The sequence below is a fragment of the Myotis yumanensis genome, unplaced genomic scaffold (assembly GCF_028538775.1).
Source record: "Myotis yumanensis isolate MYYU_CA2020_CCGP unplaced genomic scaffold, mMyoYum1.0.hap1 SCAF_18, whole genome shotgun sequence".
Taxonomy (NCBI): Eukaryota; Metazoa; Chordata; class Mammalia; order Chiroptera; family Vespertilionidae; genus Myotis; species Myotis yumanensis.
The window spans coordinates 35,074,993-35,099,265 of NW_027223769.1; the positions used below are offsets into that span (position 1 = coordinate 35,074,993).

Below are 24,273 nucleotides of genomic sequence, written 5' to 3' on the forward strand. Positions count from 1 at the left end.
CTACTTGATCTGACATTCTGTTCGTGCTCATGCTGTCTCCAGAGAGCAAGATGCAACCATTTGAATAAACATGGGGAGGGGAGGCAGCGAGGGGAGCAAAGCAGCCAAGAGGACTGCAGCAATAACAAGTCCGAGATCTAGCAGAGTGGCTCTCAGCAGGGGACCCTTTGGGGATGTGCAGGAAGCTGCACTTTTATGGAGTAATTGCTGCACGTTGCTATTTGCCTCCACTCATGCCTACCACTTAGTAGGTGCTGAGTAGGGGAGGGGTGTGTTGAATGAACACAGGCTTGCCCGGAACCCAAGCCAAACAGTAGACACCCTAATTACAATACCAGGGTGAGCTGGTAGGAGAGAACCACCAGCTTCTGGCTGCAAGTGACATCTTAAGGCTGCCTTCCCTGACAGGGTGGGGTCTGTCCTGGGACTCATACTCCATTGTAAGTATAAAGGCTGGGATATTGGTATGAGCAAGATGTCTTTATCAGGCAAATCCTTAAATCTGCTTTACAATGGCACTGAGCACACATCCAAAGCGCTCCATTTACTGTGTCCATTTATGTCAAGCATAGCATAGCAACTAGAAGGCCACGCCTCACCAGTCCCTTTAGAAATCTCTATCTTCCTAAAAACCCACTTAAATGTTCCAGAGACAGACAGCCTGGCCAGGACATCGCAGAAAACCCAACACCTCAAATGAGGGCAAACCGTGGTGCCCATGGCAACTCCACAGTTCATTTTACATTTTCATCAGGTAGATGGCCAAAGAGCAGTTGTTACTATTTGTTCAGAACGGGAAGTCACTTAAAGTGATACTCAGTTGATTTGATACTTCATAAAATAGAATTCTTTTAAAAATACATTTTTATTGATTTCAGAGAGGAAGGGAGAGGGAGAGAGAGATAGAAACATCAATGATGAGAGAGAATCATCGATTGGCTGCCTCCTGCACGCCCCCTACTGGGAATAGAGCCCACAACCAGGGCATGTGCCCTTGACCAGAACTGAACGTGGGACCCTTCAGTTCACAGGTTGATGCTCTATCCACTGATCCAAACCAGCTGGGGCTGAAATAGAATTTTTAAAAGAGATTTCTTTGTAAAGGTTTTGGTAATTAAATAAAATGAACTATTTTAGAATCTTGATTAGTCTGAATAACTAAAAGAGCCCCATTGATCGCAAATATGGTGAGGTTGGCCCTGGCCGGTATAGCTAGATTGGTTGGAGCGTCATCCCATGCACCAAACAGTCATGGGTTCGACTTTTGGTCAGGGCATATAACCGGGTTTCAGTTTTGATCCCTGGTCGGGGCATGTAAGGGAGGCAATGGATCAATGTTTCTTTCTCTCTCTTTCCCTCTCCCTTCCTCTATCTCTCAAATCAATTAAATAAAAATATTAGAGAAAAAAATATGAGGTTTTATCACGGGTGAGGCCACAACCTCCAAGTAAGCAAAATTATTTAAAATGCCACACGTAGAAAAGGGCACTGATTACTCATGGTATGTGTGAAATTATATTTGTGCTATTTCAATGATCAATGTTTATTTCTGAAAAGGGTTATAAAATGCACTAAAATGTTTGGGATTGTCTGACACATAGCTCCCAAACAGGAGTTCACAACCACATACACACGTTCAATAAAACCCAGAAAGCTGTGTTCAAATGAAAGTTTTAATCAAGTATTAAGAACCAGGCTTTTAAAAGGCCAGCCTAATCAGTGACATCTCTCAAGTGGATGCAAGTTTCCCATTAAAACATGTATCAAGCAGAATAATCCCCAAAGTCAGTCTCCCTGCAAGGTTCCTAGGCTGACGCAGGTGATGACACGTGTGGTAAGCAGCATGTGGCAGCCAGTCCTTTATCATACAACTCCAGTTATTACAGGTGTATGTGGAAGCCTATTCCTTCTTCTAATTAGCATTTTACAACAGGGATGACAACATAGGCTGAATGGGATGGCTCCTGGATCCTCTGGAAATGCTGGTTAAAAAGGATCTGGTGCTGAAACCTGTTTGGCTCAGTGGATGGAGCGTCGGCCTGCGGACTGAAAGGTCCCAGGTTCGATTCAGGTCAAGGGCATGTACCTGTGTTGCGGGCACATCCCTAGTGGGAGATGTGCAGGAGGCAGCTGATCGATGTTTCTCTCTCATCGGTGTTTCTGGCTCTCTATCTCTCTCCCTTCCTCTCTGTAAAAAATCAATAAAATATATTTTTTAAAAAAAAGGATCTGGCGATGTCTTGAATAACCATGGTCTTCCCCTCTATCCAACAGGCGGAGCTACTAAGTCGCAGACCCCATTAGGAAATCATTGAGTTCTCCTAGGACAGTGATGGCAAACCTTTTGAGCCCGGCGTGTCAGCATTTTCAAAAACCCTAACTTAACTCTGGTGCCGTGTCACATATAGAAATTTTTTTGATATTTGCAACCATAGCAAAACAAAGACTTATATTTTTGATATTTATTTTATATATTTAAATGCCATTTAACAAAGAAAAATCAACCAGAAAAATGAGTTCGCGTGTCAGGGGTGTCATAGGTTCGCCATCACTGTCCTAGGATGTCACCCACAGAGAACTCTCTCATTTCATCCGCCCAGGTACAATAAGACTGCAACCTAGTGAACTCATATGGATGGCCTGATAGGTTGGTCACAGACGGTACTGCACAGGCAAGTCCGAAATTGCTTTCTGTAAACGCCACCTAGATTTTCAGGCCCAGCCCCACCCACAGTTCAATTCTCCTGACTCAAGTGATGCTCAGCCAAGTGGTGATCAGGAAAAATCATCTCTGCATGGGAGGACTCAAAAGAATTTGTCACTAGGATACAGTGACACCGATCCCACATTTTGTGGTTAATAAAACAAGTCCTGCATCCAGCTTGGCACCAGGCCCTGATCTAATTTATTTCAAGCCAAGCGGGAGGGCTTACAGAAAAAGCTGCCATTCATGAAGGCTTCAAGATAGGCCACCAGGGTCCCTTGTAGCAAAATTCACATGGGCCAGAAATCTCTCTGACTGACCTTTTGAGCAAACGTAGCCGATTTCCTGAAGAGAGTTGTATTTTCTTAAGAAAAAAAAAAAAGTAATAGTTTTGCCTACAAAATCTCAGTCTTGCTTGAAATTTTTCTCCAAAAAGCTGTCCTGTGACAAAAGGGGGGGGGGGGGGGTGCAGGGAAAATAAATGCTCGAATGTATGATTTAACCATCTCAAACATCAAAAGCTTAGGGTGGTCCTCTCCCTGCCCCCTCTCCTCCCTTATTGTAACCAAATATGAGACACGTAGGACTTTCCCAGGGAAGTCTACATACAGCCTTCATTTAAGATTTCCTGCCCCAGCACATAATTAGGAATTTTCATTCTAAAATGGCACACCTATTTCCTCAGAGAGCTCTGCTATCTTTGAATAAAAAAGGCTAGGTGCCCTTTGGGGGACTCAGTGTATATTTTTAAACTTCTTATTATACCAACCTAATTTATGGGGCATGTTTAAGAAAACCAGGTAAGGAGTTGATTTGGCAGATGCAAAGTTAATTTGCAGACTCTAGCATACCACCCCTTTTCTTCTGGCTCCTCCCGGAGCCTTCCGAATGCCTTCGGCCCACTAGGAAGCAGCTCGGCTCTCTCCGCCCGGCCCCCGACTCGGTGCCGAACATCAACGAGTCCCTCCGAGCCCCGCACCCAGCCGGCGCCGAGCCTTGCCGAGCACTGCCGAGCTGAGCCCCATCGACTTTTCCGGCCTCGGCTGGGCGCTGTCCACCACTCGCAACGCCTGAAACATCACCCCGCTCCGGTAGCTGGTGGCCCGGGCTTCTACAGGGCTCTGAGCCCGCCACTGCCGATTACAATCTTCTGAACTTTTAAAATCCCCCCCTTGGCGAGAAAGGGGTGGCTCTGCTTGCACTGACCGACTGGCGAGGGCTCCCGGTAGATGCAACATGCACCTGGCTGCAAAGAGCAATTCCCCAGGCCCCGCCTCCCCATCCATTTGTGTTGCAAAAGCCCCAGAGAAGCCCCAGGCCAAATTACCCGTGACTCAGAGGGGTGCGGGGAGCCGAGGGGGCCTTTGCACAGAAAGTCCCAGGGGCCTCCCGAACAAAAATAAGAACATGTCAAGCAGACGGGGAAAATTGTCTCCAAGTCGCTACTCCCTACCATCATGGCGCCGCCTAGAACCCGCTTGTCATGCCTGTTACACATGCAAGAATTTTTGCATCTTGTTTCTGAAACCGCAAGCACGCTTCGTCTCCCACCCACCTTTCCATGAAAGGGGTTTTTATTTTCCCTTGTTTTCCAAGCGGGGTGCAATTACTTCGGCTATTCTGTCAGGTTGAAAAATAATCATTTTTGTTTACTGCACAGCAACCCCTAATTAGGAGCTGGGTGTGCACGAAGGTGTCACAGCAAAGAGACGTGGAATCCTCGCTAAGTGGTCTTAACGAACCCTCTCCATCCGGAACTGACAGATCAACGGAAGCAGCAGCGGGGTCAGGAGACCAGGAGGGCGCACCCCTTCCCTGCAGGCCACCCCCCCCCCCCAAGCCACCTGCCTGTGGGTTCAAACTGCCAGGGATGGGGCAAGCAGCAAGCCCGAGAGTGGGAAGGAGGGGCGAGGCTCCTTACTGAGAAAGTGGGGAAGGGAAGGAATATCCCATTTTGTTTTAATTTTCCACCATCACTCAAATCCACCCCCAGTTAATTAAGGAGGGGAAACCGATAGCTGAGGCAGAAGGGGGCGGTGGCAAGTGGGGCCTGAAGTCCGCATTGTGGGTAGATTACACGGAACACGGCTGATGCAGACTGTAAATAAATACACTGATAAAGGCCATAGCGTGAAGGAAAGCTGCCAGTGTCAGGACAGCAAACGCGGGGAGAGTGGGTGAAGGCTGAGGGGGCGGGGGGGGGGGGGGGGGGGGGGGAGCAGCAAGGGGCGGGCATTCAGCTTCGCAGCCAGTGTCCCCTTTCCACCTCGGCCTTAGATCCCAGCTGTGCCAGTCACATCCACTTGGACACCCACCCCTCCCCTACCACAGGCCCCTTCCCCTAACCCTCATTCTCTTTTCTTGGGGGGGGGGGGCGCAGAAACCACAGCCTCCCAATTCAGCACCAAATCCATGAACAGCAAACATTTGATCCTCCACCCCAGCAATCTAGGGCTGGGTCCCCTTCATGTTTTAGCCAAGTTCAAAATCACTGCCCCAGGAGAAGAGCTGGGGAGATGGGATTATGGATGTAGAGTAGGGGGTGGGGGTAGGGGGTGGAGGGGGGAGGAGTGAGAAACAGAAGGAAACAGAGACATAGAGACAGAAATGGAGGCAGTGATACACACGAAACACCCCACAAGCAAGAGTAATGATCATAACCATGCCAATAGTGTGCTGTCCTGATCAATATGGCGGACACTGTCATTCATACAACTACAAGCTCTCCCTGTCTCCCCCTCCCAAGAAAAAAACCACCCACCCAGGCAGTTTGGGTGAGGGACCCAGAACCAAGGTAGGGAGTGGGGGAGGGGAGTCAAATCCAGGTGTGCGTGTGTGTGTGTGTGTGTGTGTGTGTGTACACGAATCAAAAACCGGGCCTGGAGAGCAATGTGGAGTGAGCAAGGTAATACCAAAGATAAAAAATAATTCTTAAAAAAAGTACCAATGCCACAGGGACTTACTTCATCTGCTTCACAATGGTGCTTTTTCCTGATTCTCCAGCCCCTGTTGGGACAGACAGGGGGGGGAAACTGGTCAGTGTCAGTTTAGGGGAACGGGGGTAGAGGGTGGGGGGCGGGGGGCAAGGCATGCGAGAGGGTGGGCGATCTTGGCACATGGTGATGCCACCTCGGGGACCAGGTGTCCCTGGGCGCGAATGGGGTGGGGGAGCTTGCGGAGGGGGATGCGGAGCGGCCCGGGTCGGGGGATGGGGTGTCAGCCCAGTCCTTACCCAGCAGGAGTAATTTCACGTCTTTGGCGGCGCTGATGCCATCCTCTTTGAGGTTTTTCTCAATCGCCTTGCTCCGCTCGAGGGCGGCTCTCTCCTCGGCGCTCAGAGTACATCCCATGGCGGCCCCTTCCCTGCCACAGCCCGCACGACTCGGCTGGCACGGCTCCCCGGCTCGGCGCGCCCCCCACCCCCCCAGAGAGCAGAGCCTGGGCTCAAAGGGGGACAAAAAATCTCGCTATCCTCCTCCCTTTGGCTGAAAACAAAAATGTCGGGAAACCAGAGCCCCCCCAAATGACAGCCGCTCACAAGATTCTAGCAGCGGAGACTCGCGGCAGCTGGCGGGGCTCTGGGGGTGTCGAGGCGAGGGTGGCCGGGGTCTGGGGCTCGGGCGCCGAGGCAGGAGGAGCCCGCGGTCCGAGGAGGCGCGGGCTGCAGGCACGGAGGCTGGTGCACAACCCAAAATAAATAAAATAGTCGAGGCAGGAGCCGCAGCCGGAGCCGGCGGAGGGTGGGGTGGGGGGCAGGGTGGGTCCTTCTGCCGCTGCTGCCGGAGGAGGAGGCGGCGGCGGCGGCGGCGGCGTGGGGTGTGGAGGGAGTGAGTTAGGGGGTGCTGCTAGTGCATGTGCATCGCCGATCCTCAGCCGTCGGTGCGTCCGCGGCGCCTTCGCCGACCCCCGCGCGCTGGGCAGGGCTGGGCCGGGGGCCGGCCCGGGGGACGGGTCTCTAGCGGGAGGCGGCGGCGCGGTCTCGCAGCGCTCGCATCGCCCGGAGCCGACCGGAGACCGGAGAGCGCGAGCGAGCCGCGGGCAGCCGGGAGCTCGGAGGGGAGAGAGGGAGCAAGAGAGAGGCTGGGAGGGAGGGGAGGGAAAAAATGCAGGGAGGGCCGGCGAGCGCGCGCGCCACAGCCCGGGCGGGGGAGGGGGCGAGCGCCGCGCGCGGTGCGCCAGCGGCTCTGCGCACCCCGCACGCCCGTCCGCCCGCTGACGTCAGCAGAGCCGCGCGCCGGCCCCGGGGACCGGGAGGGGCGGGGGCGGGGGGGGGAGGCGCGCGCCCGGGCCCGCGTCAGCCGGCGGGAGCGCGCGCGCGCGGCGCGTCCTTCCCGCCCCCCCGCGCTCCCCGCACCCCCACCGCTTCCCGCGGGGCTCGCGGCTCCCCGGGTGGGCGCGTGCGGGCCCGGGCGGGGGCGGGGCCTGGGCTGGGAGCGCGCCGCGTCCCCTCCCCGCCCCGCGCTCGGGTGGCGCCGGCCTCGGTGTCAATGGGAGCGCAGGGCTGGGCCGCCCCCGCGGCCGTCAGGTGGGCCTCCCGGCCCGCGCCCCGCGCCGCCACTCTCCCTCTCCGGCTTCCTCTCCATCTTGGCTCCAGCGGCTCGCCTTCGCGGTTGCTCCCCTGCAGCCGAGGCCGGGTGACCTCAGCTAACGTGAGGAGACTGTGGGTCGGAGGCAGCCTGCGTGCCAGATAGTCCGCCTTAGAGGCTCGGGGGCAGAGGCGCAATTCTCGTTTCCTGCGCCCCGCGAACCTTGCTGGAGCACGTAGTGTGGCGGTGCGGAGAGAGGCACACAGTAGGAGGAGACAAAGCCAGGCCTGTCCTCTAGCCCCGGCCTCCCGACCCCCGAGGTGTCCGTGCAGGGGGCAGCCCGGCCCTGGGGAGCTTGGGGAGGGAAGCGCCAGGTTGGCCAGCGAGTGAGCTTCTAGCAGGTGCTCCCTCCCTAACGCAGAGCTGAAGCGCTCTTGCTCGTCCCAGACGCTTTAGCTTGGTGGAGGTCTTTGCCCTGATTTCTCTTGCCCTGCCCCTTCCCCAAACACAAATTCATAAGGTGGATTTTGAATAGAGTTTCTCCCTTGCCTCGTCTTTAAAAAAAAAAAAAATCCCCATCTATTTTCTTTTTGCAAATTAAAGACCCAGAAAGGCGGGTCAGTTACTCAGTGTCCTGAGGAAACACGTACACATTTGCCAAACATCAGCCATGTTCTGGGTGGTCTCTGAGATTTTGAAGAAGCTGGTTCTCACTGCACCAAAAAATCAGTTCCACCAGACAGCCCCAGGGGACCTCCCAGAGCGAGGGGCCAAATGGAAAGGTTGCCTGGGGACAGGAGAGGCAAGCGGCCAGGGGAAAACGTGTGTTCTAATAGCTGGGCATTTCTATGACTCTGAAAGCAAACTTGTTTGTTTCCTTTCAACAATAGAACACACACACACCCCTGTTTTGGAAACGTTACCCAGCATAAAAATACATTTGCAATGGGGGGGTGGGGGGGGTGGGGGGGTGGAGTTCAGGCCCACCCAGAAGAAAACATTTTTTTTCCCCCTGAATTTTTAAATTTGTTATTTCCCAGTATGGGTTTGCCGCATTCTACGCAAATAGCTATGTCAAAAGTGGTATGTAATGCAATTTGAATATCTAAATTTGAGCCACATTCTACTTTTCTAGGAATTTGACAAAGGGCTCAGAAAGAGTTGTTTTAGAAAGTAAATAACTTCTTCCCCATCTCTCCTCCCACCCCCCACCCCCTACCTGCAGGCCAGTTTTCTTTTGTGTGTATGTTTAGAGGGGAGCTTAGGGGATAAAATCTGGTTTGCTTAAAATTAGGGTGTCACTGGAAGTCATTTTCCAGATCAGAAACAAAGCTAAGGTACCCAACATCCAGTAGGATTTATTTCCTCCTAAGTTTGCTAGGATGGTTATGCAGATCTATCAGACAACAGGGAAAAAATTCAGCAACCTCACCAAGACTCTTCTATCCCTACAAGACTACATTTGAAAGCCTGAAAAGGTAAGACTATATCCATTTCTTGGCAGGTGGTGGGTTATATTTTATATTTTAATGCTCTTTCGTATCAAGTAATTCTTAAGATCTAAGCTCTAGGGGCATTGTGGCTTGTTCGGTTGAATCAAACTATCCTTGATTTTAGGTATCATACCTGGTCTGGTAGAGACAAAAACCTATTTTGTGTGTGTGTGTTTCTCTTTATTCAATCGGTCCTTAAAGAGCACCCACCTACCTACTGGGTACGGAGTAATGTTCTAGGCTCTTCTAGACATTGTATTTCAGGTTTGTCTACCTGCTGTCTTTTTCTGGGTCACTTTGCATCTTTATCGCTGGGCTTCATAAAAGACTGATAACAATCCTCTTTGTCCGTCCAGTGCTTCAGAGCTTGCAGAGCACTTTTATAAAAATGATCTCATGTGATCCTCCCCAATACACCTCAGTTCGGTCCTGTGGTGTGGGGAGCATCCTGGCTGAGTGGGAAGAAGTTAGACCATGAATCCAGATTGACCCCCAGTACCTATTTTACAGCTGAAAAAACTGAGCCTCTTGGGGGAGGGTTGAAGAGCTTAAGCGAGATCACATGGTCATTATTAAGTCATAAGCCAGGGCTCCTTTTACAGGTTTGTGGACTATTTGAAAAATAGCGTGTTACATAAATACATAGAGCATGCCTCCTAGACTCACAGAAAATTCCCAATCCTAGAACCCGATTGTATCCTGGTCCCCCCAAAGGAAGTGAGGATGAGAACATCCCCGTTTTCTGTGAGTTATTAGTCATTAGATAATACCCCAATATCTGCCCACAATTAATTCCTGGAGGGATAGGGAAATGACAGTCCTAACATCAGGAATGATCAAATTCATTTGGTTTTATTTTATATGATCTTCAGAATTGTATTTCTCTGATCATGGCTGTTGGCCAGAGAATAAGGCTCGTTCACTCCACCCTCAGTCAACATTCCTCCTTGCCCCCCACACACATTGTTCAACACATTTTTTATTTTTAAAAGGTAATTAGAATATTTTATGTGCTCTCTAAAAGGAACAATGGCAAAAGCCTACATTAGGTTGCCTTTTTTTTAGTGCAGGTGGCTCTTGATTCAGGAGGAAGTAATTTATGACATAAGATCCTCCAGCTCTGACTTACAGAATGTGGGCTGTCAGGAGATGAGCTGACTTTCCTTATTTGTTCCCTTTTGTTATTACTTTAATTAAATATGTGTGTATTGACAATCTCTGGTGTTTAATATATTGATTTAAACTCAAAGAGAGGTTCAGATATGAGCTTGGATTCGAGAAATCTTGAAATCCCTGGAATGTTCTCTCAAAACCATTCACGTGAGGATCAGTGTGTTTGTTAAAGGTTGTCACCTGTCTTACCAAGTCAGACTCTTCTGCAATCTGCATTACTAGCCATTCCCCAGGTGATTTTTCTGTGTACAACATGGGGGGAGGGGCTTAAACAGAATCTGTATGTGTCAACTACTTTTGCTCGGAGCTTACTTTCTTAAATTCCAAAATCTCACATGCTTCTCAATTCAACTTTTTTTTGTAAAAAAAAAGTTAATTGGTGTGTGTGTGTGTGCGTGTGTGTGTTTTGTATTTCTGCCAAAGGAAAAAATTATGCAAATCACCACACCACTCCTTATGAACACTACCGTCATGGGAAGAAAATAGGCTAACATGTGTGGTTCATGAGCCAAATGAAATCAAACTAAATGTCAAGTGAATTAGACATTTTAGGGAGAATGGTAGATCACTGGAGATTTTAGTTTTCTGCACGAAGGGTTTCTATTATGAAATTGATAGTTCACAATCTAACTTAGTGGTGAATATAATTTAGAATGTCTGGGTAAGACTAGTATATGACTTTGTGTTTTGTGATAAATATCTGGCATTAATGAGGGCAGATGCTGATCAAAGATTTGTTTTCTGTCACTAGCAGGCCCCCTATTTTACCCATATTCAGCACTTCTCTGACTGATAGGCTTTTGTGCACACCTCTCAGACTTACTGAATTAGTGGTTCTCAAATGTCGTTGTTCATAAGAATTACGTGGGGTACTTTTAAAAATGCAGATTTCTGGGTCCTGCCCCTGGATCAGTAAGTCTGAGGTGGAGCCTGGAAATGCTCATTTTTACAGTCAGACCTTCTCCTTCGTGTGATACCCATGCCCTTTGAGAAACACCTCAGTGGACTGCAAACTCCGTTGAGGTGAAGGAGTTACCTTTTCACTCTGTGTGTATCCCAAAAGGCTAAGCATGGCCAGAGGTCCTCATTTTGAATACTTCTAAATTAAATTCACCTGGCTCTAAGCCAGGGCTAAATCAAATCACCTATTTAAGTTCTTCCCCGCTCTGAAACTCTTTGATTTTTCTGATAGAAATTTTGGGACGTGGTGATTCTAGGAAAAGTTTAAGATTGGGTGAGTTAAAAAAGGTAAGGGATGTTTTCAAGCAAGGTTCTGACGTGCGAAACCGCACTGGTTTTAAACACACAGATGCGAGATTTATTGGCATTTAGAAGCATGTGAGAAAAGCAAATGTTTTTGAAGTTCCCATCAGAAAATTCTTTGCTAAGTTTTGTGTCGCCTTTGTTATTTTGTAGAGTGTGTAAAAATAAATGAGTTTCTTTATAATAGGAATAAAAGATGTCAGGGGAAGAAAAAAGGTTTTGTGTACTTTTAAATGAAGGGGCTTGAATAAAGGGGCAGATTAAGGCTCGCAGGTAATTGAATTGAGCTCTTAAATTGTTGAAGTCCATTATGTGGTCCTTCTTAAGAGTTGAACAACAGCATTAGTTGTTGTACTCTGATGGTACAAGAACCCCCAAGTGGGTGTGCTTCATGGTTTTTCTCCATGTAGGATAGTAAGAGAATTCCACAAGGATGCCCTTGGCTTGAATGGAGTGGGGAAGGGCTAGGACTTGAGCTTTCAAATTGGTAGGACTGACCAAGAGCTGAAATTGAAGTTGGAAGCTTTAGCTTAGTAAGAAGGCTTTACTTAACAGCCATGGTCCCTGTTGTAATTTCCTTGGAAACTCTTTCATTAGAAACCAAGACCCTTATTTGTTATAACGAGAGTAATAGTACTTTTCAACCTAACGGGGCTGGCATTGACATAAGATGAGCAGGTACACGTTTGTAAAATATTTATTTAAAACTTATTAAATCCTCCAGAAGACAGATTTTTCTGACACAAAGGGTTTCTTGAATTATTTATCTTATTTCCTATCTCCACAGAGCCTTTCACACATGCAGCTCCAACACCTTTGAGACACTATCTCATTAGTCTTCTCAAGCTGCAAGGTCCAAAGTCTGATTTTGGCATTGCTCTCAACAAATAGGAATGTTTTTGTTTGTTCCTGTCAGTTATATTTGCGAAAGCCAAGAGTAGGTGAAATTTGTCTGAACCCAGTTAAAAGCAGTTTGAATTGGCCGTAACAGGTGTGAGTGGTGGGAGGGCGGGCGAGGCTATCAATTAATTCAGACCTTAATCTAGAACAACGGTTCTCAACCTGTGGGTCGAGACCCCTTTGGTGGTCAAACGACCCTTTCACAGGGGTCGCCTAAGACCATCCTGCATATCAGATATTTACATTACGATTCATAACAGTAGCAACATTACAGTGATGAAGTAGCAACGAAAATAATTTTATGGTTGGGTCACAACATGAGGAACTGTATTTAAAGGGCCAGAAGGTTGAGAACCACTGATCTAGAAGAAGATTAAAAAAGTGTCTGACCAGACTAAACTGGCTTAATTTTGTGACCGGGCTGCATCCTCTGAAGTGCATGTGGTTTGGGGTGTTTCCAGTCTGCCGAGTACCAAGAACATGGCGTTCTAGTGGGGTAACATGGTTCTTCAGTTGAGCTGACATCTGAGTGTGTTATCTGCTCCCCAAAGGCCTGCAAAACCCTGACCTCTGCGGCAGAGGAAAACATTTTTATGAAATTCCTATGTGTGTGGTGAGTACTTCTATAAAATTGAAGAAGGGCAATTCAGAAAGAGATGCATTTTCTACCAGACTCCTCTCCCATAGGACTGTTAGCTTGAATCAATTCAGAGCTGGAAGTAGAACAAGAACTGACTGATGTTCTTGAGCTGCCCCGGCCATCAGCTGTCTTTCCCCAAGACCACGGTAGCCTTGGGAGAAGACTGAGAGAAGAGAAAAGGAAATGGAGGAGGGAGGACTTTGAACTACTTACATCCAATGTAAATGAAAAGCAGCACTGTTTGGAATGCCCAGAGAGAGGGCATATACATACCTCACACTGAATGTAAAGGCAGACAATGATTGAAATTAATGAGATGAATGTCCAAAGGCAATCTTAAAAAAAAAAGTCAATGATGGGATCCTGGACTGAGAGGTGGGATGAATGGGGCAGGGAAAGAAAAAGGGTAGATTTTTGGAATTCGTCAATTTGATTATCCTTTTTTTTTTTTTGTTTGTTTGTGTTACTTCAGAACCTCTTCTTCTCTTCTAGGAACGGAGGGACACCAATCATTCTTTCCTTCTCTCCCATTTCTGCTCCACTTCTATAGTAAGTTTTATCCCCCCCATACATATGCTCAGCAGAAAATAGTGATAAGAATATTTTCCCTATCATTGCCTTCATTTATGTAATGCATGTTTATTGTTTACTGTGTGCCAAACTCTGTGTTAGGTGCTGGGAAGACACTGTTAAATATAACACACATGATCCCTGGCCATCAAGGTACATATAGTCTCTGATCTTTGAATTATAGCAATCTCTCAACAGTGTTTGATTTGATCCTTTGGGTTTTTTTTTTTTAAATCTTTATTGTGCAGGGGTCCTCAAACTACGGCCCGCGGGCCACATGCAAATACAAATATTGTATTTGTTCCCGTTTTGTTTTTTAACTTCAAAATAAGATATGTGCAGTGTGCATAGGAATTTGTTCATGGTTTGTTAAACTATAGTCCGGCCCTCCAACGGTCTGAGGGACAGTGAACTGGCCCCCTGTTTAAAAAGTTTGAGGACCCCTGGTTGAGAGTATTACAGATGTTCCTCCCCCCCCCATTGCCCCCGTCCACCCAGTTCTAGCCCTGCCCCAGGCCTTCACCACCTTATTGTCTGTGTCCATAGGTAATGCATATATACATATAAGATCTTTGTTTAATCTCTTTCCGCCCCTCACCTCCCTTCCTTCTGAGAATGATCAGTCTGTTCCATTTCCATGCTTCTGATTCTATTTTATTCACCAGTTTATTCTGTTCATTAGATTTCTTATTTATTTTGACTTTGAGATTCAATTATTGATAGGTATGTATTTATTGCCATTTTGTTCATATTTTTAATCTTTTTCTTCGTCTTCCTCTTCTTAAAGATACCCTTCAATATTTCATATAATACTGGTTTGGTGGTGATGAACTCCTTTAGCTTTTTCTTGTCTGTGAAGCTCTTTATCTGACCTTCAATTCTAAATGATAGTTTTGTTGGGTAGCATAATCTTGGTTGTAGGTCCTTGCTATTCATCACTTTGAATATTTCTTGCCACTCCCTTCTGGCCTGCATAGTTTCTATTGAGAAATCAGCTGACAGTCGTATGGGCATTCCCTTGAAGGTAACTGTTTTTCTCTTGCTGCTTTTAAGATTCTCTCTTTGTCTTTTGCTCTTGGCATTTTAATTATGATGTGTCTTGGTGTGGTCCTCTTTAGATTCCTCTTGTTTGGGGATCTCTGCTTCCTGGACTTGTAAGTCTTCTGTCATTACTTCTTCAAATAGGTTTTCAATATTTTGCTCTCTCTTCTTCCAGCACCCCCATAATGTGAATGTTGATACACTTACAGTTGTCCCAGAGGCTTCTTACACTATCTTCATATGTTTGGATTTTTTTTTCTTTTTGCTCTTCTGGTTGGGTATCTTTTAATTCCTCATATTTCAAATGGTTGATTTGATTCTCAGAATCCTCTACTCTACTGTTGAATCTCTGTATATTATTCTTTATTTCAGTCAGTGTATGCTTAATTTCTGACTGGTCCTTTTCCATTTTTTTGGAGGTTTCTAGGAGATTCTTGAGTAACCTTATAACTGTGGTTTTGAACTCTATATCCAGTAGTTTGCTTTCTTCCATTTCTTTCATTTGTGATTTGTTTCTTTGTCTCCGCATTTTGGCTGCTTCCCTGTGTTTGTGTCTGTGTATTGGGTAGAGCTGCTGTGTCTCCTTGGGTTGGTAGAGTGGCTTTGTATAGTGGCTCAGCCTCCCCAGTCACCTAAGCTGGGAGCTCTAGGTGCACCCCTTTGTGGGCTGAGAGCACAGTCTTGTTGTAGTTGAGAGTTGATTGCTGTTGGTGTCACTGGGAGGAATTGACCTCCAGACCAATTGGCTGTGAGGACCAGCTGTGACTACCGTGGGAGAGCTGCTGTGCAGGAGACACCCCTATGGAGCAGGACTTGCTTCAGTGGGGCTTTGGTGCTCACTGAGTCTGCCCCTTGAGTGTGTTGCTTATGGATGTGAAGAGTTGTAATCTGGTATGGTCTGACACTGACCCCTGGGTACACTGGCACTTGGGTCTCTTAGAGAGGTGCAAAGTCAGCCACTGCCTGGGGCCACCTAGCAAGAGCTATAGAGAGATCTTTAGATTCCTCCTCTTTGTATCAGGTTTGGAAGTGCCCAGATGAGGCCCAGCTTTGAAGCAAGGCCGGGTGGTGCTGATGCTGGTGCCAGGTCTTGGGCCTTTTATTGATAGGTTTGGGGCTCCTTGACCCAGCTGCAGCTTGTTTGAGAGATTTTACCCTGACCAAGGAAAGGCCATTCATATGCAAAAGCTGCTGTGCACAGCTTGGATGGGGTTGTAAATTGGATGAGGCTGGGTCTTAGGGAATCATCAGGGCAGAGCAAACACAAATGGCTGCCCGTCAGCCCTGCGATCAGGGAGGTCCCAGCATAGGAACAATGATCCCTGTGAGCATCTCTGTCTGGGAGAAAGCCGCCTCTGAGTTCCTGCCCTGATGCCAAACGATCCAGTTCTTCCTCATATGTGTCTGTGTTCCCCAGAGCCTCACCCTGGTGCTGGAGCTCAGGGGAAGCAGGACCTTGTAAGTTCAGTTCATGGTGCTGGTCTTTTAAGAGGAATAGTTGAGTCTCCAACAGCCTCTGTGTCACTGAGCCCCAATTGGCACTGGTTTTTACAGCTCATAGTTCTTACTGCCCATAGGGACTTCTTTTCCCAGCTCTGGGAGCCTGGGCTGGGGGTCTGGTGTGGGGCTGGGACCCCTTGCTCCTCTGGGAAGCCTCCATCAGTGGTTCTCAACCTTCTGGCCCTTTAAATACAGTTCCTCATGTTGTGACCCAACCATAAAATTATTTTCATGGCTACTTCATAACTGTAATGTTGCTACTGTTATGAATCGTAATGTAAATATCTGATATGCAGGATGGTCTTAGGCGACCCCTGTGAAAGGGTCGTTCGACCACCAAAGGGGTCTCGACCCACAGGTTGAGAACCGCTGCTCTAGATTAAAAAAGCGGCACATATGGGTGCCGGACCAGCCTGTTCCGTGCCTCCGCACCTCCTACCAGTATCAATGTGCTTTCTTCTTTACCTCTAGTTGTAGGACTTCCATTCAGCCAGCTTTCTGGAGGTTCTGGATGATGGTTGTTCTGTATTTTAGTTGTAATTTTGATGTGGTTTTGGGAGGCAGCGAGTACAGGCATTTACCTACACCACCATCTTCAAATCTCCTGATTTGATCCTTTCAATAGCCATTTGATATAACCAAGATTTCTGTTTCTACTTCATTCATAATGAAACTAAGCTTAGAGAAGTTTAAATGATTTACCCAAGATCACATAGTTGATAAATTGTGAAATCAGAATTGTCACCTTAGTTTTCTGAATTTCAAGACAGTGGTCTTTCTGCTACACCATGCCATTTCCCTAAGATCCAAGGGAAGTACCTAGACCAATATATTATTCATATTTTACTTAATAACATTACCTTCATTTTTTTAGATATTATTGATCATTATAAATGAAATTTAAGCAATTCATGACCCCATGATATTTATTCAAATAAACTATTTCTAGCTCTTATGTGGAATAGATTATCTTTGTAGTGCCTAATTATCAGAATTTCTCCATGTTTTGCAATACCCTGTCTCTCATAAAGATAACAATCAGAAATTGGTGTTATATAACTATTAAAGGAAGATATTGGAAAGCTTCCTCCCTATCAGTTTGGACAAATAATAAATGAAAGTAATTTTCAAAAAACTAAAGGGGAATAACAGACTCTATGGTGATTACCAGAGGGAAAGGGAGGATTGGAGGAGGTGGGCGAGGGTAAAGGGGGGATAAATGGTGATGGAAGGAGACTTGACATGGGGTGCTGAACACAATACAGTGTACATATGATGTATTAGACAGTTGTACACCTGAAACCTATACAATAGTATTAACCAATGTCACCCTAATAAGCTCAATAAAAAATAAAAAATAAATATCCATACTATCCAAAGCAAAAAATTAAAATAATAAAATAAAATCAAAGGAATAAAAAGGCAGTGGAGTGAAAAGAACACTGTTCTGGGAATCAAGAAACGGAACTTTTCGTCTTGGTTCAGCCAACTTTGGGAAATTAAATTTTCTTTCTAAGTCTCAATTTCCTCAATCAGGGACTGGATTTTAGGTGCCATATATATCCTACACCCATAATTCTAAATCTGAGTTGAAAGGACAGAGAACCTAGAGATTGATATTGGGGAGACTATAGAAGGCAGAGCTATAAGCCCCTCTGCAGGGCAAAGCAAGAAAACATCACAGATCCATTCTGTCCTTGAATCTGAGTCCATCTGCTTCACTTGAAAGAGCTCCCTTTTCTTTTTTCCTCCCTTCAAATCAAGAATAAATCTTTCATATTCTTATGACATTTGTTTTAAAAATACAACACGCTTGTAAACATAACAACCCAATATTATGGAAGGACTGTAGCTTTGACTTTAATTTTTCAACTTAGAAGGGACACCATTCCTAGATATACTGGCCTTTTTTTTTTTTTTTTTAAGCCCATCATGAAAGATTTTCTCCAGATTGCCTTATATCCTTTTCAGCACAGCAGGCAGATAATGGCTCATAATCACCACCCAATTGATTTTGAGACGACAGTATTTCTTCACGGATGAATAGGATGCGTAGGGGAACATCCCATGGTGCTGGGGAAGGATAGCCAAGGGGGTTGCCTCGATCCAGGAGTGAGACGGCCAGTGGACAGGGACCAAAGGGGCAGATGAGCTTGTCAAGGTGTTGACCTTCTACCAAGAGCCTTCACTAGATCGAGTCGGTCCTGCTCTTCTGGCATGAGCTCTAACAGTCCTCCCAGTTCTTCACTTACTTCCCACACCCCTCAAATGTGTCTTGGTTAGTGATAACTAGTTGCTCCCTGCCAACTTGCTGAAAGGGTTTCATCGAGTTAATGGAGGAATTCACCAAAATGCTTCCACAACCTTAAGGATACCAGTCTCCAAGCATGAAAGAACCAAGGATTTGTGGGTGTATCCAATAGTGAGCTAAAAGTTAAAGTTTTTTCTTTCACTACACAAGTAATCTTCTAATTTAAGGAAAAGTAGCTTTGAACAGAGAACACCTGGGTTCTCTACCCTAGAATGACGAGGCTGTGACATTTTAGAATTTCTTGTTGGCTCCAGAATCTTCTTGCTTTCTGTTCCCCGTAGGAAGCTATTCTATTTGGTAACCAGCTTCTTGCCCAGCCATCTGTAACTACCGAGAGAAAACACCATCACCCCTGTGACAATATTCTGAAGCTATGTCTGAAACAGAATTCAAGTAAGGGATGGGAAGTTGGGGACCCTTAGCTTCGTGGGGCAGTCTAACCCTTGTGGCAGGTCCTGGACTGATCCAGAGTATGAGCAAGGAAAATCCCAGCATCTGCAGATGTGTTGCTTGGTGGCCGAGCATCACATCAGTCTCTCTGTTTGTCCTTCTTTGAACTAACTCTGGTCCTAGGGCAGTGATGGCGAACCTTTTGAGCTCGGCGTGTCAGCATTTTGAAAAACCCTAACTTAACTCTGGTGCCGTGTCACATATAGAAATTTTTTGATCTTTGCAACCATAGTAAAACAAAGACTTATATTTTTGATATTTATTTTATATATTTAAATGCCATTTAACAAAGAAAAATCAACCAAAAAATGAGTTCGCATGTGTCATAGGTTCTGACACGTGTGTCATAGGTTCGCCATCATGTCCTAGGGAGTAGGCTCTCACCTTGGTCACTGGGACTGGTTCCAGTTATTGGACTCTTAAATTCTCTTGTATCTGACTCTGACTCTGTTTTGGATTGCATATCGTCTATTCAAGTGTAATTTAATTGTGGAATGCCAGTGAATGCCTTAAAGGAGCTCATAAGCCAGTTTTTGTCTTTGTCATCAAAATGTGGTTAATAAGAAACTGGTTTCATGCTGGAAAATGCTTCTTATGAGATCTATTATTTGGGAATACAATGCACAGAAGCGTTCGTTTCTATTTACCTTGAAAAAAAAAATCCCCTTTAGAGATAGCATGTGGAGAGCAGCCATCTGTTCAGGGTTACACCTCTGAATTGCTGTGTCTCTGAACTCGCCTGACTCTGTATATGTTAATTTGAAAAATAAGGACTGTTTCCCCGCTTTGCCAAGTTCATTTATCAACACTATGGTAAGCATGCACTTAGATTCTGGTGTGTATTAGTAACTGCTCATTGGCTATTGAATAACTGGGAACCCTGGGGTCTCTGAATTCAGTTGCTGACTATTTTTACTCTGCCACCAGACTTTACAGAACAAGTTTTTATATATGTCTTACCTTTGTCTTACTCCAAAATAAATGGTCTTGAATGTTGATGAAATTAGGGGCAACTCAGATGCTGTTCAGCTGGTTAGGACTCTAGTAGTGCTGAGCTGAGGTACAGTGGAAGGTAAAAGGGAAGTATGTATGGCAGTAATCTTACTTCTTTTTAAAAAAATATTTTAAAATTGAATTTTAGAGAGAGAGAGGAAGTGATTGTGAACCAGCTAAGAGGTTTTCCCTGTTACCTTATTTGATGAGGTTTCTTTACTGAACCATCAAGGTCACCCTCAAATAAAGAAAGCAGAGTAACATCTGGATTACAAAGAAAATGAAACACTTTTTCTTAAGCCTGTCCAATTAATATGTTAGAAGATATTATTATTAAGAAATTGGACACTGCTCTGCCATAAAAAGGAATAAAATTTTACCCTTCAGGACAGCATGGATGGACCTGGAGAACATTATGCTAAGTGAAGTAAACCAGTTAGAGAAAGAAAGTACTTATGATTTCACTCATATGTGGTATTTAATGAACAAATTGATCTACCAAGCAAAATAGAGACAGACTCAAAGATAGAGAGCAGGCCGACAGCTCTGATGGAGTGGTGGTGGTGGGGGGGATTATGCAAAAAAGGAAAAAAGAGAACTCATGGACATGGACAACAGTGTGTTGTTTGTGAGTGGGGGCAAGGGAATGAGTGGAAGTGGAAGAGGCATAGAGGGGATAAATGATAGAAAAAATAAGATAAAATCAAATTAAATTAAATTTTAAAAAGAAATTGAAATGAAAGTGCTTGCTCTCCCTTCCTGAGATTTGCTGGGAGAACCTTCTGGGTTCTATTCTATAGTTTGGCTTCGGTGACCTTGGACATATCTTTTTTAACCTTGTTTAATTCATCTAAATCATGTCTCATAGAGGTTTGTTTGGGGTTTAGAAATGCTTTGACATTTTTGGAGTAAGTGGTGAAGTGGACAGAAATGCTATTCCTACGGAAGTTGGAAGGCTAATGCAAATATTTTAATTGTTCTCTTCAACTTCCTTTTGGGAGGCTCAAGGAGCATTTTATTCTAAGATCATGTACTTATTTAGCAAAATTTGTTGAGTACCATGTATCAGACCATGATCAGCACCCTCCTCTGCTCTCCTGTGTTGCCAGATGATGCTTCTGAGAACCTTGCAAAGGCCTTCATTTCCCGTATGCAAGGTGACTTCTTGGTGACCATTTGCAAGGACTTCCATCTAGCTATTCAGTCAAGAGCAGAATGTTCTGTTCTCCACTATATAATTAGTACTTTACCATATACTGTTTTATTACAATTAAAGGTGCCACAAGAATTTGCTTTTAGAAAGTAAGCTTCTTGAAGGAGGAAACCATGGCTTATTTCTCCTCCATTTCTCTCCCACACAAAACAGCAGTGAGGAATTCTTTACCAGGGAGTCTATGGATGAATGGTTTTTATACGATTATGTACTCACTGAAATTCTAAGAAGAATTATTTTTGCACATGCAATTTTCTATGAAGAGGGTCCATCATTTTCATTAGATTCTCAAAGAGGTCAGTGGCTCCATAGATTAACAACTCTAATGGACTTTTAATGAATATTTGAATGGTAGAAACTATAGGAAAACAGATGTGACCTCGATGTATGAGAGAGGATGTATGAGAGAAAGTTGACATGATGGGAAGCATGCCTGGGATGGCTCTCCGTTCCCCAACACTGGAGATACTAAATTAATAGCTGGATAGCAACCCATCAGTGATATCATTGGGATGTTGATCTATTCTTTTTTGCTCTGTGATTCTATGACAATAGAATCCTTCACTAGCGAATCCTTCTAATTCTTCATGCATACCTCCCTCTCATATTCATTTTTGTCTGACTTACTCTTTGGACTGCGTATACACCTAAAGAATCTTTTTGGCAGATAGCCAGAGGCCTGTAAATCAGACTGTGAGAACCATGGCCCTAAGAATGTGGGTGAAATACTGAACAGCAGGCAGGAAACTTGGCATGAACTCGAGAAAATAAAGAGAAGGTGGAATGATTTTTGAGTCAAGGATAGAAGATTCATAAGATAGTAGTTGACAAGTGGGTTGATATAGTTGCTAATAAATTAAACAGAATTGGATTTAACTGAGTACTAAATTGGGCTAGTTAGCTTTAAATTTAGACTTCTGAACAATTTTTAGTTTAGGCTGCAGTTTCGTTACTTTTATTCAAAGAAATTAGGACAATGCAACTCCAGAGATGAATTTCAGAAGTTCAAAGTGGTAAAAACACACTCATTTTCAATTATATACATATACAGATTTGTACATGAATATGTAAGTGTATGCAACAACATAATGCCTTGACATCCATGGAGATATGGCTCCATCCACATGAATGCATTCATTCACACATATACAAGTGTAAAGAAGATTAAATATTGTATCTAATAGAAAACTTTCACTTGCAGGGATATCGAGTATTTCAAAGCAGTTGAACAGCCAATGTATGAGAAGAACATTTTGGATAATATAATGATGCCTCTTTTGGGGTTAATGTTACAAAACTTCACAGGACATATAAAGAACTGAGTCTAGGCAGAACCTAAGCTGACAGTATCGTACTAAGAGATAGCCTGGATGAGAGAAGTCTTAAAGATATCCATTATAATCTAAAGGAAATTGGGCTCTATTATATACCCCAGTTTCCCTTTAGAAGTGTATCTATTAAATCATGATCACCAACAACAACTCCAGTCCTAGTTTATTGGGTTGATTGTAGGATCCTTTAATCAAATGCTTCCTCAAAATGCTTTCTGGTGATCTTCTGAGCTGGCTGTTTTATTTACTCTTTAGTATTCTGCAAAATCTCACTCACCATTTTTTAGCATGTGCATTTTTGATGAGTATGATATTGCTATTTTACATAAATTTTGTAAACTCTTTGAGGAATGCAGGGCTACATGGAGAGGATATGGTTATGAGCTTCTTCCTTTATTTAATCCACCCACCACCAACCTCAGAGACCAGTATAAAGCTGTACTTACAAAAGCTAACTGATTTGCCAAGTGTTTTTGCTCTGAAGGGACATCACCTATTTTTAGCAACAAAGAAGTGTTAGGAAGAGGAGGAAGGCATACCTCAGAAGGACAGATCTGAAATGAAGCCCAGAAAACTGAACAGAGTGGAGTGGAAAAGCCAAAGAGTGCCTAGTGAAAGGTTGCCGAAGTGGAGAGTGCAGAACTAGTGTTCTGGATGGTTGTAGGAAAGCCTCAAATAAGAGTTCTGTTAATAGAGAGTTTAGGAAATGTTATTGAAAAGGGCTCTTAGCCAATCTAATAAAGGAAATCAGGACATGGCAAATTGAGCTGGTTGTTTAATTTGTTTAGTAATCTGTATTTTTTTGATTGAAATACTGTCAACACATTTATTGAGCAACTATACTTGTACAAAGTATTGTGGTAGGAAATGGGTGTGAAGGGTGGGAGGATGGTATTTAAAAAGTACAAGATGAATACGTGTTCTCCAAAAGTACACAGGAAGCTATGAGTTAGGTACTGTGTTGGGTGCTTTCTGTATATTATCCCATTTAATCTTTAACGGAGCTACTGCATTAAGAATTAATATTATCTCTATCTTGTAGATGAACAGCCTGAGACTCAGAGTAGTTAAGTCCGTCCGTCCTTCCTTCCTTCCTTCCTTTCCTCTTTCCTTCCTTCCTCCCTTCCTCCATATCTCTTTCCATTCTCTTCCTTTCAACAAGGTTAAACTCAGAGGTTAATAGAACATGGTGCCTTCTTCCAAGGGTTCACTTTTTCTGAAGGTAGCTGAGTTATAACTATGTGATAAATGCTATAGTAGAGGTATGAACCCAGCAATATGGGAGCTCAGAGGACGAAGCATTCCATTCTGCTTAGTGACATCAGAAAAGGATTCTTGGAAGAGGTAATATTTTAGTTGAGTCTTCAAGGGTGAGAAGGAGTCTATCTAGTAGACAAGGAAGATAAGGAAGCAATAACAGTGTGGCAGATACTGCTGGCTGCTCACTCAGCACCCATTACTTTCTCTCTCTCTCTCTCTCTCACTCACTCACTCACTCACTCACTCTCAGAGCTGAGCTTTTGCTCAGGTGTCTCCTCTTCTACTTGGCTCAAGGGAAGGTGACCCTATCCTTGCCTTTAGGAGTAAGTAGTGATTGTTTTAAGCCAGTTAAATCATGACAAGTCCTCACAAAATGGTGAAAATTGCCATCCAGATGCATACTAATAGCTGGGACGGCTTTCCATGTGGCACTAATATGAAGCCTATCTCAAGGAGAATGAACAAGGAAGTAGCCTTTTAGTATTTGAAAGGCCGGGTGAAATGACATGGCCTCTGTCATATTCACGCATTTAAATCTGCTGGGAAATTAAGTAGCTGAAACTGTGTACTGTCATCACCAGATTTCTTCATGTGAAAGAATGAAGATGTTCAAAGGAAAACCTTCAGGCTCCTGCCAGAAGATGTTCCCAGCTACATAAACGCCTAATTCAGCTACTAGTCCTGGCAAATTAAGCAGCTCTCTGAAAATTCAAGCTTCAGCCAGGAGCTACATCCAGACTCAGATGTTGAAATCAGTATCTCCCGCTGATCAAGCTGTGACACGACGAAAGTAATGGGTCTACTCTAGCTTCTCATTTAATTCTCAGTGAGCCCTTCCTTTCCCTCTGCAGTGGTGTGGCATTTAATATTTAAGTCCTTCATGGACACCATAAATTTTTCCTTGT

General features: G+C 44.8%; 2 protein-coding genes across 4 annotated transcripts in view; one reads left to right on the top strand and one right to left on the bottom strand.

Moving 5' to 3' along the window:
- GNAO1 (G protein subunit alpha o1) overlaps window positions 1-6,786 on the bottom strand; it is a 120,232-nt gene extending 113,446 nt beyond the window's left edge. Inside the window, exons 1-2 of one of the 2 annotated variants that reach the window (XM_070398609.1) lie at window positions 5,937-6,780; window positions 5,668-5,710 (exon numbers count right to left, since the gene is read on the bottom strand). In XM_070398609.1, coding sequence (XP_070254710.1) covers window positions 5,668-5,710; window positions 5,937-6,054 — 161 coding nt within the window. In that variant the 5' untranslated portion in view covers window positions 6,055-6,780. Of the gene's footprint in view, window positions 1-5,667; window positions 5,711-5,936 lie in introns of both variants that reach the window. The other variant, XM_070398610.1, reaches the window with a different exon arrangement.
- CES5A (carboxylesterase 5A) overlaps window positions 5,438-24,273 on the top strand; it is a 155,510-nt gene continuing 136,674 nt past the window's right edge. The window contains exon 1 of one of the 2 annotated variants that reach the window (XM_070398607.1): window positions 5,438-5,498. The gene's annotated coding sequence lies outside the window, so the exon portion shown is untranslated. Of the gene's footprint in view, window positions 5,499-8,334; window positions 8,709-24,273 lie in introns of those variants that run through there. The other variant, XM_070398606.1, reaches the window with a different exon arrangement.